Source organism: Martes martes (genome assembly GCF_963455335.1).
Source record: "Martes martes genome assembly, chromosome: 10".
NCBI classification, from domain to species: Eukaryota; Metazoa; Chordata; class Mammalia; order Carnivora; family Mustelidae; genus Martes; species Martes martes.
In genome coordinates this window covers 42,714,654-42,732,830 of record NC_137898.1, presented here as the reverse complement: position 1 = coordinate 42,732,830, position 18,177 = coordinate 42,714,654, and the positions used below count along the sequence as shown (strand labels likewise).

At 44.5% G+C, this 18,177-nt stretch overlaps 1 protein-coding gene across 1 annotated transcript; it reads right to left on the bottom strand.

The window, feature by feature from the left end:
* Positions 1-1,649: 1,649 nt before the first annotated feature.
* E2F8 (E2F transcription factor 8) lies at positions 1,650-17,766 on the bottom strand. The gene is made up of 12 exons (XM_080816888.1): positions 17,210-17,766; positions 14,937-15,215; positions 14,440-14,596; positions 12,427-12,741; positions 11,835-11,996; positions 9,871-10,008; positions 7,995-8,198; positions 7,608-7,695; positions 6,830-7,349; positions 3,251-3,383; positions 2,744-3,132; positions 1,650-2,418 (listed from the first exon to the last, which is right to left on the bottom strand). Exons 1-12 carry the CDS (start codon positions 17,222-17,224, stop codon positions 2,236-2,238), a joined length of 2,583 nt encoding a protein of 860 aa, XP_080673014.1. The 5' UTR covers positions 17,225-17,766; the 3' UTR covers positions 1,650-2,235.
* Positions 17,767-18,177: the final 411 nt, after the last annotated feature.

Genomic DNA, 18,177 nt, shown 5'->3' with positions numbered 1-18,177 from the left:
CCCTGGCCATGTAGGGGTTCCCCTAACTGGATTACACTACAATCTTGTGTGGTGTGAGCACATAACCATGGACACATAACCACACATACACCATCCCCTTTACTGCAGCCTGTTAGGTAGAAGGAAGACATAGGTCCCACCCACACTGAAGGGAAGGGGATCGCACAAGGCATGAACATCAGAAAGTGGGGATTTTGGGGGCAACCTTATGAACCTGTCCGAGTGGAAGAACTGAGTGGGATGATCCCCAGAGCTGTCTTGAAGTCGAACATAGCTAGTTCTTTCTGTGCATCTGATTTCCCCAAACCTCAATGTGGGAAGGTACTTCTTCATGTGAACCGATAGAGGGGGGCGCAAAACCAAATCTTGGCCTCCAATCCCTCTAGCTCAGCTTTAGGGATGGGGAGGGGATGTAAGGAGCGTCATTGCCTCAGAGCTACTATGACTGGGTTGGTTTTTCTGGGTCATCTGTGTGTAGTGGAAGCTGGTGGCCTCCACTGAACCGTATCTTTTGTGGATATTTACCGTTTAGCAAGTTACCGTCTCTTTACTGCACGAAAATACTTTCATTTATGCATGTGTACGTACTGTCCTCCTCAACTCTATTACAATCACCTTAAAGGCAGGAGTCATTTCTTACATCAGGTGCCATTCACACAACCTCCAAGTATGAGAAAGGGAAGGCAGAGGTACTTTGGAAGAAGTAGCTCCTATTGGTTCTGTAAGGTGAAGGAAAGGGAGGCTCTAGGTCAATGTGAAAATCTGCTCTTCGCTGTACTTGGCTGTGCAAACAAAACATGTGTATTTGAAGGGGATGATCTTAGATTACCCCGAGTGTGCTTGGTTCTTAGGCAGCTAGGCAGGTGTGTGTTAGCGGATGGGTGACGGTGGAAAGACCAGGACCCTTGAGTCATTCCATATTCTAGCAGTGTAATTCTAGATTTAATGCTTTAATCCCTGTGAGCCTGGGTGACCTCATAATTTTAGCATATGGAGATAATGCCTTTAAAATGCATAGCACAGTGGCTAGCCTATAGTAAATAGCATGAGGATCCTCTAAGACCCTGATCAGTGAAGGCCCATGTCAACTGTGAAGGTGCAGTTTATCCCACAACAAGGGGGCCGAGGAGATGCACTCTTAACCCCTCCCAGCTTGTTCCTTCTCTTGGAGCTCCTGAGGCTTTAGTGTGGTAGTTCCTTGAGTAAATGAGAATCCCCACTGCTGCTTTTCCATCCCCGAAGCCCAGCTGTTTGGAAAGTGTGGTGGGAGGATTGGAACTGCAGTCTGTCCTCTGTATGTGGCTGGAGACCCAGAGAGGGGGCTGGATGCCGGTCGGGTCAGGCCCACAGAGGGAGCGCCCCTGTTCCTGTCTTTCATTTCTGATGTCCCCAGGCATGGTGGAAAGTACAGGAGACTCAGCTGGGTGTCCGTGGCCAAGCAACAGTCTCTCCAAAGCCATTTTCACTGCTGAAAAGTAGAGCCATAGGGAGGATCAAAAGGGGGAAGGAATGTAGGGCCATTTTATAAACATGGCGCATCTACAGGAACCTAGGAGGGACTGCCCTTTACCAAGGACCCGCCTCCCCAGCTAGTGAGGCTTTCATTTCCTCCCAACAGTGCCCGAACCAGCCACATGAAAATGTGAAATACGTTTTAGAAAAGTTTTAATTTGAACAACTTATGATTAAAAATATGTTTATAAATAATTTTTCCATAGACTTGATTGAGGATTCTTGCAAACTTTACAAAAGGACACATGGCAACAAGAAACAGATTAAAAGAATTACAAAAAATATAGCTATAGCCCTCCCATTTAAAAATACAACATTATACATCACAGCATTTTCATTGTGCAAAGGTGACGAGAATGTTGCATTGCGCAGGTCACGTAGTCACTCAAAGGGAAGTAAACTTGAAAAAGGTTACATTGCATAATAGTATAGGCACCACTGAGACGATGAATCTTTTCCTCTGGAAGTTAATACACCTAAGTTCAACATTTGCTTTTACCCGGTAGGACTGGCGGCTGAAATTAACTTAGTACAAATATGTGTGTGTTTGTGTGTGTGTGTGTGTGTATGTATATAAGTAGGAAAACAAGTGTCTGCTTTAAAATTAAGTAAACCCCCAACATATTTACAGTATTTTCAGAGAATATATTCTCCAAATAAGTCTGATCACATCTTCTCTATTGAACAACTCTTTAGAAAATTAAATGGAGTTCAATCTGTAAATCAATGGACATCCTCCGTGGAGACTTCCAGTTTTCGCTGTGGGACAAAGAGAGTTCCTACGGAGGTTTTATTAGCACCATCGAAATCCACACAGGATGGGCCCGTCGGCTTCCCTGGTCCACCTGGGGTCCGGAAGAAACTTTCGGCCACTGACTGTGACCCTTTGGGTGTGACGGGAACAGGCTGATCGGAAAGAGAGGAATAGGAAAAAAGACGTCAAATCTACCCAGAGAGGTACGGCCTACTAGCCTCGGAGGGCGGAACCGGAAGGGCAGGGCACAGAGCAGGAAGCTGGCATCTTCTGCAATTGGCCAGGAGGACTGTGGACTCCTGGGGTACTTCTCCAGGGCTTGAAAGGCAGTTAAGGCCTTCAGTTTCCTCCTCCTCCTCCTCCCATCTTTCCCCTCTCCAGGGAAGAGAAGCAAAAGCAAGTCTTCCATGATACTGATATTTGGGCCTTTAATAACCCGAGGGGGGAAAAAAGCCCATTAAATGGAAATGCTCTCACCTGTTGTGTCCCCATCACAGCAACTGATTGTCCATTTGGTTGGTTCTGGCCTGGCACTGGAGAGTCGTACCTGGTGGCCCTTCCTTGCTGAGTGCCTGCATGGTCTGATATGACACTAACAGCCTCTATTCTTGGAGACACGGGAACAGCTCCTGGGCTGGCAGATACCTGCACACTGGGGGAGAGGAGTCCCAGGTGCTGCAGGGTGAAGTTTACAATGGCTGAGCTCGGGTTCTGGACGGGAACGGGGTGGCTCGAAGTGAGAGCCGGGCTGTTCCCGACAGGGACGGCTGCCACAGAAGTTGGTGAGACCATTAGCTTCAGAGGTGTTACATGGAAAGAGGGAAAATTAACAGCAGTGAGTTCGGATGATGTCACTGGAATAACACCTGGAAAGAAAAGAGGGGGAAGATATCTTAAAAGCACAGGCATTTGTCCGAGAAGCTTACAAGGCTTATGTGAACTTGAGCCTGACCCACATTTGAATAGAGTTTTAGGTACACTCACCTGTGATAGGGGAGCTGTAGATCCTGTGGTTTGGGGACAGTGTACTTGAGTTTTCTTTACTGGACAGAATGGACTCTGCCCCCAGGGATGAGCACTGGGTGAGAGGGATCAGGTATCCCGATGGGAACAGGGTCTAAAAAACAAGGAAGGATTTATTTTACATACAAGTATGGAAGGACAATGGCCATGTGCCTGTGCCGTATCCCTCTGTGGTGGTTTGTTTTATCAGAGCATCCAACAGTATGGGTGGGCCAGCCATAGGTCTAGTGGAAGACAATATCCCTCTCTCCTCGTCCAACACTTGTCCTGAATATCATAAGCCATTGTTTTCCTAAATGTGGTGGTCTTAGGAAGTGTCCTAAAGCTAGAAGTGAGCCTGCTTAAGGGTAGAATTTGCCCAACACACCCCCCTCACACGGACATCCCAACTCCAGCAGACTTTTTGGTATGATGTGGTGCTGTCAGAACCACGTTTAATGCAGTTGGACACCATAAAGGCCCTGTCGTATTATTCTAGGATTGTTCTTAAATCATGTTAGGATGGTCATTTCCCAAAGAGTGTTCCGAGGAACTCTGGTTCCATGGGATGCAAGTTGGCCCGACTTGAATCATGGTAGAACAGGTCTCAGGAATGCTGACTCGAACAAAGGAAAATGCTGTCTTTATTAGAGAATTTCTCAGGGGCTTTGATGATGGCACCCATTGTAAATCTCCAGGGGGCATCCAGCATGTAGCATTTCCAGGGCGATTTGGCAGCTAAATTTTTGGTAGTATTGGTATTCAAGGGAAACATTTTAAGAAATGGTGATTTAGAGAAAGGGGTTGCCAAAATCACAGGCCAAAATGTGGCCTCCAGGCTAGCTATGTGAATGAAATTGCATTGGGACCCAGCCATGCCCATTCATTTATGTTCTGTCTATAGCTGCTTGCTTCTATTCTGACAATGGCAGAGTTACTAGTCAGCACAGAGACCATACGGCCTGCAAAGCCAAAAATACTTATTATCTGGCCCTTTCCAGAAAGAGTTTCCTGACCCCTCATTGAGAACTAAGTAATTATACAACTATGCATTTTTTTTTTTCCTAGTGCTTTAGCTTCCAGTGATACCAAGGAAATGCTCTTAACATACAAACTAAAGGTCAGGGCACCAGAGTTCAAAAACTGGAGATCAGAAAGAGAACTGATTGATTCATACCGCAGACCCAATGTCATGGAGCAAAAGCTTTAAGCAGTAAAGTTATATTTGCAACAGAAATGGCAAGCGTTGGGTTGGGTGAATCCCTCACCAAGCCTGCTTGGTGTCTGCATTTCACCAGAGAGCCTGCACGGGTGGCTGAGCTGCCTGAAAAGTCCGTTTCCGCCTTACCACGAGCAGGCCTGGCAAAAGCTAAAAGCAGCTCTTGTAACCTGGGGCCCTCCTTTTATCTTCCTCCAGATCTTTCTTCTCACCATTGTCCAAACAACAGTCTACGCTTTGATTTAGCTGTTAGTAGGTCCCATCTTTTCCTGGGGAACCAGTGAATTCAGAATCCTCAATGCTCACACTGTCCCACGACACGGTTATTTCTTTATTTATTTCATTTCTTAAAGGTTTGGTGCCGCTTCCCTAGCTTTGCTGGTTGGGTTCCTTGAAAGCTACAGGAACAGAAACTTAATGGGTGGATTTAGGCATTTTACAAAGAGCTGCTCTTTGCTAACCATTAATCATACTCTCTCACGGTACAAGTTACTCTGGTTGCTGGCTTAATTGTTTCAAATCTTCAGCAAAACCTATAGTACTCTAATAATAATTATTTTTCCATTTCCTACAAACAACGTTCTTCACGAAATCTTTTAACCTAAAATGCCGATTCCTATCTGTTTTTTTTTTTTTTTTTTAATCACAACTACTAATTAGCAGGATGAATGAATTTGGTACGTTTCTGCTTGCATGTTTCTCATCTAGTCCTACATTAGCCCTCTTACCCCATCCTTCCTGTTCTGTCAGCCTGTTTCATTTTTACTGCTTCTTCACTACCTGATGTATCTGTGTTCGTTTGTGTACACACTGTATGCTGCCTTCTCTCATTTGTGTACTACCCGTGGGAAGTGTACACGTTGTGTACTGCCTTCTCTCATTTGTCTATTACCCGTGGGAAGTGTACATTCTCAGTAATGTTTGATGAATGAAGTGGCACATGAATCTCTCTTTTTCTCTGTTCAGCTCAGTCCATACTAAAAAGAAGTGGTCAAAATGAAGTCATAGAGACGAGAAAAGAAGCAGAGGGACATGGAAAAATCTATCTACTGAAAATCCTAATCCTAAATCACGATGTAAGCAACAGGAGACCATTATTAAATCATATCCATTGGCCCAAAGAGATTATGGACCTCCCAGAAAATAGAATCAAGCCAAAGCCTGGTGATTTCCCCCTTAGCATGTATATTAAATGCAAAATGATATTATACTAAGATAATAGATGTTTTGAATGATTACCATGAGGCCATCCTCCAGGAAGATTTGACAAACTCTAAAGCCTCTTTAATAACAACAGTTACAGATAATACATTTCAGCTTATACGGTGCCTTAAAAGGATCACAAGCCCCTTTATGTATATTATCATGTAATAAATGCACTTAACCTCACAAAAACTGTAACAGGGCCCTGGGGCAAGAATTCAAAAGCAACAGTCATCAAGGGCAGGTGCTGGGTTTGAGCGGATCCAGAGCACAGAGCTTTATACCCAGGAGATGATCAGGAAGAACTGGGGGAATAAATTCTTGATAGATGTGGAAAAACAAGATGCAGGGAAGTAAAATAGCTTGTTAATAGCAGGGACAAAATGGGAGACTAACTTCTGCCTCCATGGTTAGTGGTGTTTGTTTGGTGATAATGTCCATCATATATAATTGTCCTGAGGGAGAAAAATGAGATAACGTATATAAAAGTGCCTAATACTTTTGGTAGGCATCTAATAAATGTTAATTCCTTCCTGAACTTAACTCCACCTAGGAAGAAAAATGGTCTGGACATCACAATCCCTACAAGCCAATGCAGCAAATATACCAACAATCTGCCAGGATAAGCCTGACTTTTCTATTACACAAAACAGAAATCTAGGGTTAAATTTTAGGGGGAAAGTAGAAACAGAGGGAACAATTTCTCATCGAGGCAACAGATGCCAGGTACACGACATCAAGCAAACATTAGGTAGTGACTCAGAGAGCAGGAGTTAAAAGAACCCTATGCATCCATCCATTCATTTGGGGTTACGTCTGCTTGTAAATTATTTAAGACTTTCATGACAGGTGTTTGCATTCCCTTATGTGACAGAGAAATGGACTTAAGGACAACCACCCGTGGTGCTTTATAAAGAGAGCAAATAATCCCTTCCTCCAAAGGTTAAAAATGTCCCTGCCGTCATCCCAGTCAGGGGATTAGCTGTCTGGGGCTTTGTTTGGATTATGGGATGCTAAGGAACAGTTTCTTGTCTTCTGAGAAACTGCCCTTTGCTCTGGTAAATTTCACGAGCTACTGCATTATCCTCTGATCAACTGTGGACTTCCCGAAGCTTCATACAGGTCAAGGCTGTACTTACTGCGGAGACATTTTCAAGTCCTTTTAGGTCCTCTTTAAATTTCTTTTTGGAACCACTGTCCTCGAGCAGGCTTGCCCTCTTGGAGCCTCTTTCTCCAGCAGGCTCCTTGTCTCGGTTCTTGGCACCTGGTCTCTCGGGCACTGGCAGCAAGCTTCCAGGCCTGGTGGAGGCCCCGGACTTGGTGGCATCACTGGCTGCCTTCTCGGTGGCGGCATCTGTGGTGTCTTTTGATTTTGTAGCTTTACAAGAGGGGTTGGGGCTCAGGCCTTGGGGTGGTGTCATGGTCTGGGCTTGGGCAGGCTGCAGGTAGATGGCATAGGATGGGCCCGAAGGGGCCTGAGGTAGGATCACTGGCACTGCCGGTGACAGTGGGCTGGGGAGGAGGGGGACAACCCCCAGGGGCTGGATGAGGGACGGTGCCGTCAGGTCCAGCTCAGCACTTGCTGGGGTATCCAGGGGGGCCATGGGTTTGCACTGCCCAGATCTTGCCAGCTGTACCTTCACTTTCTTTCTGGGTTCACTAAGAGACAAGATTTCAAGGCATGAGACAATGGAAACACATTTTCTCTAAAATGTTCTATCGCTTTAGACTGGCCCACATTGAAACCATGCGTTTATGAAACCACCAGATAGTGTCTGTAATGACTGCCTAAGAGTCATGGAAAAGATTATCTTCCCAGTTTCCAAGGCTGGCGCGTATTCTTACATAAAATAAGTAATCCTAATGATGCAAAGTAGAAATAATTCATCCTGCCACTAAAAAGTATTACTAACCTACCTTGACTGCTCTTCTAACTGCATTTTGCAAATAGCTGCGAGCTGAGCCATTTTACTTGGGAAGGGCGCCAGGTCCCGAGAACTCTCAGCTGGTGAAACAGAAAGGGGGTGGGGGGACACTGGTCAAAGCAAAACAATGAATGGTCACACAGATGAAACATGACTGAAGCCAAAGGAACAGAGCACACCCCCCCTCCCCAAATCACATAACAATGAAACAATAAAACCCACCAATTACTTTTTACCCTTTCATTCAGACATGGGTTAGGCTTCAAGTGGGTCCGGGTCTAAAGGTATTGAAACGGTTCTCTAACAAGTACCGTAGGGATCAAGTCAGCTGAAGAAGCCGATAAAAAGGAATTCTTCTGAGTAGCGCCTGAAAACATACCTTTGTTGGTCTTGATGGGGCTGCTGGGGGCAGAATTTATCTTCCTCCGGTCACTTTCTATGCTCTTTACCAGTTTGATAAGAGATGGGTGCCGAGTGAAGTTCGGTTTCCCACGCGTGGAGAAGAGGTTTTTGGCACAGTTGTCTTTTGAAGGACGCTTTGCTTCCAGATCGGAGCAGGGGAGAGGAAGGACGGGGCCACGGCCTGAAAGAGAGGAGGCAGGGGGTCAAAACCCAGCCAGCTTGGGTTCCTTGTGGGAGCTGAAGCCCAAGTGTAGTTGAGATCGATTTTAGGAATGTAAGTGTCAACAGTAACAGAGCACTGAGCCTGGGGCAGACGCTATCTGAAAGTCTTTGGGCACAAAACCCTGTTAATCTAATTTTAACCGAATTCTGAGGTAAGATTTCACACATTAACATCGCTGAAACCCCTTGTGTCTTACAACCAACCAGTGATGTGCTAGAGTGTAATCACTAGTGGTTTCTCTTTCTTACAGATACACACTCCAAATTGGGCATCTTCTAATCCGTGGCGTCCTAACCTGATGAAATATGGCAACCCTCACGGACTGACTGTTTGGGCCCCTCAAGTTCACAGGCTGAAATCCCAACCCTCCATGGGATGCTGTTAGGAGGTGGGGCCTTTGGGAGGTGCTTGGGTCAGGAGGGTGGAGCCCTCTTGAAAAGGATTAGGGCTCTTAGGAAAGAGGCCCCACAGTGCTCTCCAGTCCCTTCTACCTTTGTGAGGTTATGACAAAAAGCAGTCTAGAAAGCAGGCTCCGGCAAGACAATGAATTTGTTGGTGCCATGATCTCGGACTTGCCAACCTCCAGAACTTGAGAAATAAACTTCTGTTGTTTATAAGCCCCCTAGTCTATGGTATTTGGTTATAGCAGCCTAAACGGAGTAAGACATCCTCAACAACTTCTTAGGAAATGCATCCCCATCTCAGAGATATTAACACACTGTGATCTTGGTCTCTCAGGTGAACATGGACCTGGGATATGAACCCGTCAGTCTGGCCCCTGAACCTACACTCTGAATCCCTGCACCCAGCGACCTCTCTCTGAGATTACAGTGGACTCTTGAACGGCAACGAGTACACGGATTTTTTACAGTGAGGTACTGTAAATGTGTTTTCTTTTCCTTATGATTTTCTTAGTAACATTTTCTGTTTTCTACCTTACTTCGTTGTAAGAATATGGTGTATGATACATATACAAAGTATTTGCTAAGTGACTTTATGTTATTGCTAAGTCTTCTGGTCAGCGATAGGCTATTAGTAGTTACATTTTGGGGGAGTCAAAGTCATATGCATATTTTGACCGCGCTCCTAAATGCTGTGCTGTTCAAGAGTCAATGCATATTCAGAATCGCGGTAACCTTGCAAAGGTACCACTGCTCTTCCCATTTTGCAGGCGAGGGAACAGCCTTGGAGATACAGCTTGCTCAAGGCCACAGAACTAATAAGTGGCTAGGCTTCCCTCTGCCTCCATGGCCCATGTTCTTGCCACTTTAAACATTTCGGCATGGGATCTTTGGTGGAATGTAAAATGTCAGAGCCCCGGAGTCAAGAGGGAGACTGGAATATTAATACTGGAATGAATTCATTTCATATTCTCGGTATGTGCAGGCTGTTTTAGGGCCTTTCACACAGATTCTGCCTCTTGGGTACAGGGCAGGAGGTGTTTTAGACCGTGGGTTGCTGATGGAACCCATAGCCAAACTTTCCCTATCGGCACCATCTTTGTCTTTCCAACAACTTATATACGTTCTTTCCATGTGGGAGGGTGGGCAGAGAGGGGAAGAGAGAATATCTCCCAATGTGCATTAATTCAGAACAACGAAGCAAGGAGCGAAGGGAAGCAAATACATACCACTGGGACTTGGACTGATTTCTGGGCCTGTCCATTTAAAAGCTGGTTTTCGGCCTCTTTCTTCTGTAACATGAACTTTCTTGATAAGATTCAGGCTACTCAGAACATTAGCTATATCATACAACCTCCTAATTTTTGCTGGAAAATAAAAGGTATATATACCACTTAATGGAATAATGAAAGATCAAAGAACTTTGCTTCATAAGGACTTCATGTATATTCAGAGAGCTATCCTAGCCATCAACGTCAGACAGAGGAAAATGTGACTCTTTCAAGTTATTCTGGTGCTACTGCTTTAATTCAAACAAAAAATAGTTTTAAATATGGAAAAGACTTCAGTTGCTGTGGGTACTGAATTTTGAAATGACAACAGTTGAAAAACGAAAAAAGGATTTCATGAGATCCTTCTATCATGAGCTATGTTACAAATTTTTTAATAAAAAGTTTCCATTGCTGGGCATCTTCTAATGAGGATTCAGAAGAGTTTTATGAACAGATAAAGCACCGATGATAAATGTACTATTTTCCTGCTTGTGACAGTTTATAACAATGAGTTTATTTAGCATCATAAGCATGGGAGATTCTATACCCATAAAATTTGTAAATTTTTATACTGTCTTTACATTATATGTAAAGCAGAGATTTGTGAAATCTACAAATCTTACATAACATATCTTAAAAAGTTTTGTTATGGGAATTCTGTCTCTACTTCTAGCTTGATAGTACAAAATTACAAATTGGGCTCCTTCTTCAAAGCCAGGCCAGAAGGTTCTGAATTCCCTGGCGATTTGGCAAATGACACATTTGCAGTTCCCAGAATGGTTTCTGATGCCATGACTAACCAGTGAAATGGAGAGCTGAAAGCGGCCCGGTGAGTCAGAAAAAGCAGGCGGGCCATCAGTAATACAGGGACTGTTTTCTGAAATTGCACATCTCCCAAGCCAATTGCTGGTATTACTGCCTTTACCCTCGATTTAATTTTGTCTTTATAGAGACACTATCAAGCTGGGGATGTCTGACTATACTCTCGCGGGACTAGTGCAGCTTTACAGGGATGGGAAAGGAGTCTGAGCTCTTGGGCACTCCCCACTATAGGCCCCCTGTTTAGGCTAGCCTCATGTCCTGCCTGCCCCAGGAAAGGTGGGCACGCAACAGGCTCTTCCCATCTGCTGAGCCTTTTTTTAAAAGAAAGGTCTTCTCTCTTTCTTTTTTTTTTCTTTTAAGATTTTATTTATTTGACAGTTCACAAGTAGGCAGAGAGGCAGGCAGAGAGAGGGAAAGGGAAGCAGGCTCCCTGCTGAGCAGTGGGTCACGATCCCATGATCCTGGAATCGTGACCTGAGCCAAAGGCAGAGGCCTTATGCCACTGAGCCACCCAGGCACCCCCTGCTGAGCTCCTCTTTCCACATGCTTCTCTTCCTAGAGGCTCCTGCAAAGCCTGTCCCTACCAGGTGGACAGAGCTCAGTGTCAGAAACCTGTCCAAGCCCCTTTCCTGCTCTGAGCGGATCTAGCTAAAACCGTTCTTTCAAAATGGCAAACCAAGGGCGCTGCAGGTAGGTCACTTCTTGGGAACGATTTTAGGAGAGTTATTTACACACTTACATCCGAGAGCAGAGAGCTGGGCCTGGGCCCACTTTACATTTTACTGGCTCGTTTAGACTTTGGGCAACACAGAGTCCGCATGCGCAAAGTGGGGACGAGGTTACAGCACCCAAGGAGGTAACTTTTAAGGAACTGTTTATAAGCTAGAGTGCCAGACATATAAAGAGTACTTATATACATATCTTTGAATCCTACAAGTTAGCGAAAGACAGTATAATCATGGCTTCTGGGGCGAAGTGAAGGCACAAAAGCGTAATTAGAGACGATGTCAGCATAGCAAATGTATTTGGCAGTCGATTCATAGGTAAGATTTTATGGTTTACAAAGCGGCCCAAAAGTCCACGGCGCTCACGACACTTACTTTTAAACTTGCTTCTATCCAGATCCTCCACGTGGTCCTCCCCAATTAAAATCTTGGCAGCGATTTCTAGGCTGACTATCTGAGGCGTTGACACCAAAAACAGCATCACAAATTTCTGGCTCATCACTCTTAAAGACTTGTCTTTGCGGCTGTTTACAGAAGCTTTGGAGAAGGAGGAGGAGGATTAGAGAATTAAAATTCATGAAGGGACAAGTAATTTCTAAAGTAACACGGCTAAAAATACCACAACCTGATCAGACAGTTGACAACTGCTGCATTTTAACATGTTATGAATTGGGGGACATTGGAGTGGAGGAGATGAACCATGAGAGACTGTGGACTCTGAGAAACAAACTGAGGGTTTTGGAGGGGGGTCGGGGGGGGATGGGTGAGCCTGGTGGTGGGTATTATGGAGGGCACAAATTGCATGGAGCACTGGGTGTGGTGCATAAACAATGGATCTTGGAACACTGGAAAAAAAAAATGCAGCCGCAGCTGCCACAGCAGCGTTAGAACAGTATTCTAGAAGGAACGTTTGCCTCTAGGCCTCTGAGAAGTGCCATGCAGCCCGGCGCCTCCAACCATCGCTTACCTGCCCGAAACTCCACTCCAGGGAGTTCGACGAAACACATGTCTGGGTGTCCGTTCTGGCCTGTGTTTGATTTGATGATATGATCCTCTATACTGTAAGTCTTACTAAAGTCAAACTCTTGTTCATATTCTTTCTTTTTGATCATCATGATCTGCTCGGCATACTTGTTCTCCTCCCCGACACTTTTCAGAGTCCCAAGGGTTTTGTTGAGATTATGTCGCCCATGCCAAGTGTACCTGTTTTTGGCCAGGCGGCTCACCATGTGTAAACTCTCTAGGACATTCACAATATCGTAAATGCGTCGCCGCTCAACATCTGCAAAGAATGAGCAATTGTATGTACTAGGATCAGACTTTGTAATGTGTATAGAACAGAATTAACTTTTTCTCCCACGGTCTGTTGATCAGTGGGTCTGGATGAGGGAATTTAATTACACTCGACAAAGACTGTGAAGACAAGGAAGATATGTTTCTGATCTCACAGGGTACCAAGAATATGAATTAGAGAGGAAGCATTCATTGAGGGCCCACTATGGGCTATGCAGCCGGAGGAAATGTCTATGGTAAACTGGTGAGGCCGGTATTATTATTCAGTTTCCGGAGGAGGAAACAGCAGCTCAGGCTGGCTAAGTAGCTCACCCCAAGATATAGAGCCAGTAAGTGGCAAAAATATCTTTAATATCGAAATTCCACACATGACCTGCTTTTTTATATTATTCTTCAAAGCATGTGCATGCGTGCACGAGTGCACACACACACACACACACACACACACACAGAGCTGTCATATGATAGGCACAAAGCACGGAGATTTCTTGCTGTTCCTGGAAACTGCCAGATATGCCCTTGTCTGAAGGCTTTTGGAGTGAGCTATTCCTTCTGCCTGGAATTGCCATTCCTGAAGCCCTCCCTACTCCCCCCCCACAGCCCCCCGTTCTTTCAAGTTCTTGCTTAGATGTCATCTTCTCCAGGAGGTCTGACCTGACCACCTCACTTAATGTTGCAAAGCACACTCCCGGCACTCCTGGTTCCCCTTTGCCCTGTTCTACCTTTTATTTTTCCCACAGCATGTATTACCTTCCAACAGGCATCATTCTTACTTGCTTACTATGCGCCTTGTATAATCCCTGTCACCATCTCTCCTTCTTGTCTGTCCCTTGCATACTTCTCTATTAGGCCCCACTGGAAAGTCGGTTCCACAGGAGGGAAGACTTTATTCTTGTCATTCATGGATGGCATCCCTAGCTTTAACAACAGTGCCTGGCACACAGTAGGGGGTCAACAGCTCCCTGCTAGATTAAAGGTACAGTAGCTCTAATTAAGGATATGCGAATAGATGAATCTGAAAGGCATATTCTTAAAATGGGAAATCAAGTTGATATTTATAAACATGTATCTGAAGAGTAAAATTCCTTTGAGGAAGTGATGGTGCTACATTAAAATATCCTGCATCAAATTATATTTCATGACTCCAGAGATATCCCCAGTTGGCCACAGACCCTTTTGTAGCTGTCACTAGATTCAAGTATCTGAAGAGAGGAGTCAAGGGGCAGGAGAAGCACAGTAACTTTAGCCAGACACGAACACGTAGCTGAGCGGCAGGGCGCACTAAAGCCCGGCATCTGCTCACAGAAGCATGTGCCCATCTGAAACCATGAAGATCCCGTTCCTCAGCCCAGCTCTTCGAGGAGAGAACCGAAGTAGAAGTTCAAAGTTGTAGCCGTTTGTGAAACAACTCCTAAAACAATGTTGCCTTCCTTTACAGCTTCTGAGCTTTTGAAATGCAATCAGAAGCAAATCTCCATTGTCATTTTGTCCTTCTGTTTGAAGACTAGCTGAAATTGGAAACTCTCCGTGTTCCTTCTTAAATTAATAGGGCTTTGGGGATTTATCATCTCCACATGGCATGACTGTGTCATTACACACACTGGCTAGATGAGTGTGGGTCCGAGGGAGCAATTCCACGGAGTCGCTTTAATTACTAACTGTCTCTCTGAACCCTCTGTGTACTTACTCAGTTCCTCGGCGACTTCGTCAAGACAGATGTCGTTATTCACAGCGGGGTTGGGATAGTTAGGATATCGTGCTAAGAACTTATGACACAGCAATCCTAAACTTTTCTCTTTTCGACTTGGCTGGGATTTCTCATATTCGTCTCCAGATAAGTGTTCCTGCAAAAGAAGAGGTAAATAACGTCTGAGCCGGAAATCAAGTTGACAAGTTTATTAGGGTCCTCTGCACTCCAGGGCTAATGCGCTTAGCTTCGACAGCGGCAGAATTGGGGGGAAACAGGTGGGAACCAGTATGAAACTGCTTAGCAGATCTAAAAAGGAAGATTGAACTGAAAATAAGTCAAAGGCTCAGAACTCCTAGTGCTATATTTGATGGAGTCCAACCTTTCCCATGCTCGGAAGCAGGCGAATAACAATCTGTAGGTGGCAATGCTTTCACACACACACACACACACACACACACGCCCACCAGTGTCCACCCAGTCTTTTGCAAACCTACATGTAAACAATCTTTGGCCTCAGGTAATCCATTCCTGCTGTCAAACAACCCCCTCTTCTGATCTCTGTTTCGGATCTCGGGGCTCACGGCACTGATGAGCATTTTCAGGTTTGCTGTTGGTGTCCACGGTTCTCCCTGGGAGATTTCCTTGGGCTTGGTGGGTGTGGTCAAAGGGCCAAAGTCAGGCTGGATCTCTGTCAACACTGTATTTGCTGCCGTGGATTCCTTCAGAGGTGTTTTCATGAGTCCTCTTTTATGTGGCTCAAAAAAGAGATTTTCCTGGTTTAAAACAAGTAAACAATGAAACCCACTATAAAACAGGACTTATCAGACAGCTTTAGACTTCAGAATTGTACAATAAATAGAATATTGCTAAGGAAAACATGCCTAATGAGGTTGGAGAGTTGATTAAATTAGTAACTGTCTTCTAATGATCGCGTGACACTTACTATCTTTTTACTAGCTAAATTTCCATTTTAAATCTTGCAATAAAGCACAGACTTAAATTTTTATTTTTATGTTCCAAGAATTAAAAAAAACCCAAAGACCTTGAAGACCTAATTTTAAAAGCTTTTTGACATAATTTTTGATGTAGAGAAGTGTTGGAGGCAGTATAGAGAGTTTTCATATACCTTTCACTCATTTTCCCCTAATGGGACTGATAATTTAAGTGATCCAAAACTTCTAGAAATGACTTTTACACATGACACTGCAGTAAGTAAAAGCCTATATGGCAGAAACCTCGTCCCATTCCTCTGTGTGTGTCCATCCAGCCCAATGGCAGCATGCACTGAATGCTCAGTAAAACACCATTGATGTAGAAGTCAGAAAGCCAAGGAGACAAGGGTGAGGGCTAGCCTACGGTCATACTTATAGGCAAAACCTAGTAGGAAGCAAAATCCAGAGTGTCTAAGAGCAAAGGAAAGTCTGCTCTTTCAATATTTACCTCTGCTGCTTTATTATTTTTTCTAAGATTTTATGTATTTGAGAGAGAGGGAGAGAGCACAAGCAGGGGGAAGAGCCGAGGGAGAGGGAGAGGGAGGCTTCCTGCTGAGCAGGGAGCCCAACACAGGGCTCTATCCCAGGACCCCTAGATGATGACCTGAGCCGGAGGCAGATGCCTAACTGACTGAGTCACCCAGGCGCCCCTACCCCTTTCACTTTATAGAAGGAAAAACGGGCCCAGAGAAAGAAAATTAGTTATTCAAAGTCATAAAGCTAGTTACTGGCAGAGGCAGGACTGCCACTGAGACATGAGGGTAAGTTAATAGCAGCACAAATAAGATGAATGGATACTATGTTTCTTCTACTTTTGGCCACTGGGGACTTCACACATTCTTACCACCTATGGCTATTTTAGAGAAGATGCTTGGAATGGCCATAAAGTGAAAGAACACAGAGACTTACTAATTCCTCAGTGACTTTAAACAAAGATTAATGGGACTGTTTAACATGTCTATGACTCCTTGGGATTTATTATTTGTAATTTTTACTAAATCTCGTAGTCCTCCTCTGCAGAAGAGGAAACCCCGGCTGAGAGAGATTGTACAGGACTTGACCCCAAATATCCTCAGTCCAACTATGGTGTTCTTACATGGAAATCAGTATGATGGATACAAGGGGGACCCTCTTAAGTATATGCCCCGAGAGGTGGCTACCCAAGAATGCCATCTCTCTAAAGGCTGCTGTCCTTTGCCTCAGATTATCAGAAAAGATAGCAATTCTCTTACTTGACTGATATCTAAACATTTGAGGAACTTTGCATTTTTCATTTTTTAACCAACTACTGTGGGACATCAGTCAAGACACCCCTACTGACAATTCTTTGGTTATTTTACAAAATGTCTAGCTCACAAATCCAGTGTTGTGGCCCCCAAGTTTAAGAAGCTGCCGATTTGGTAGAAAATTATCTTAAAAAGAAATCCGATCTCAAATCATGTCAAATACCCTCTCTGAATTCTAATTGTTCAAGAATTCTGAGAAATATCGTAAGGGAGCTAACAAATTTTATTATTCTCAAAAATACCTTTCTCTCTGCTTATCTCTTTGAGACTTCCATTTGAAATCAAACCATTAAAAACTTTAGATTACTTTACCTCTGGCCAAACTCTTCACCTCTTTAAAAATTAAATTTGCCTTCCTTCTAGGTTTTTACAGAAGCTAACTAAAAAGAGAGGGGGCATTAATAAGATATTGGATATGGAAAATTATGGGGTTAAATCAGGATATTGCATTTAAAACTGCGAGGGTGAATACTAAAGTTAAAAAGGTACCTTTTCATTCTCCATTCTGTAATTTTTTCATACATTTAGAGTTTCTTTAAAAATGAAAAATCTGGAGTTTCTCCCAACACCCTGATGGTTTAAGTAGTCCAATCAATTCTATTAAAAAGTTTATTTTCCTTAAAAAGAAAAGGAAATAGAAAAAGTTAAAAAAAATAAAACCAGGAGATCCGTTGAATATTCCCTCATGGACACCACAGGCCACTTAAACAAAGACTAACGAAAAATGACAAATTACATTTACATTTTATTCCTGACCAGAGATAGCCCTACTGGGCAGAGAACTTCATCAAATGCCAATAAATTCCCTTCAGCAAACCGATCTGCTGTCAGGAGACTTAAAACAAACCACAGAACTTCCAGTGACAGTCCTCTCCCACCTTTAGAGAAGGCGCGCCATTCTCCAGACCCCACCAAATGGACCGTCGTAAGCACAAGCACCCACCTGTTCACAGGTCAGGGCTCGGGACTCAGCGCCCCAGCCCTGGTTCCGACAGAGCAGACACGACCCCAAGCATCTCAACAAAAGTCTGCATCTAGATGCCTGTATTTTCCCCCTGACACACACGTGCACGGGGTCAGCAGTCAAGTCTCGGGAAATAGCTTGATAGGAAACTCCCAAATTCAGTCCTTAAGCTCCAAAAGTACTCTGGGTATTTAAAGAGCGCCTTATGATTAAGGCTTTTCTTCTTTTAAGACATTCTTATAGATGCAGAGCCCTGTGTACTCTCAGTTCGGGTGGCCAGTTCACGCCACGATGTTGGATCTTACCGAGGAGTCTGCATTTGTTCAGTAAAGCAACCAGGTAGAGTCCCCCTGCCGCCACCCGCTCCGCGCCCCGCGCACTTCCCCCTCCGCCCGGCTAACTACCCCTCCCCCAGGGCCCAGTCCGCGCGCCACCAACCCTGCAGTTCCCGGACAGCATCTCCGCGGTTCCCAGGGCAACGATTCCTAACCAA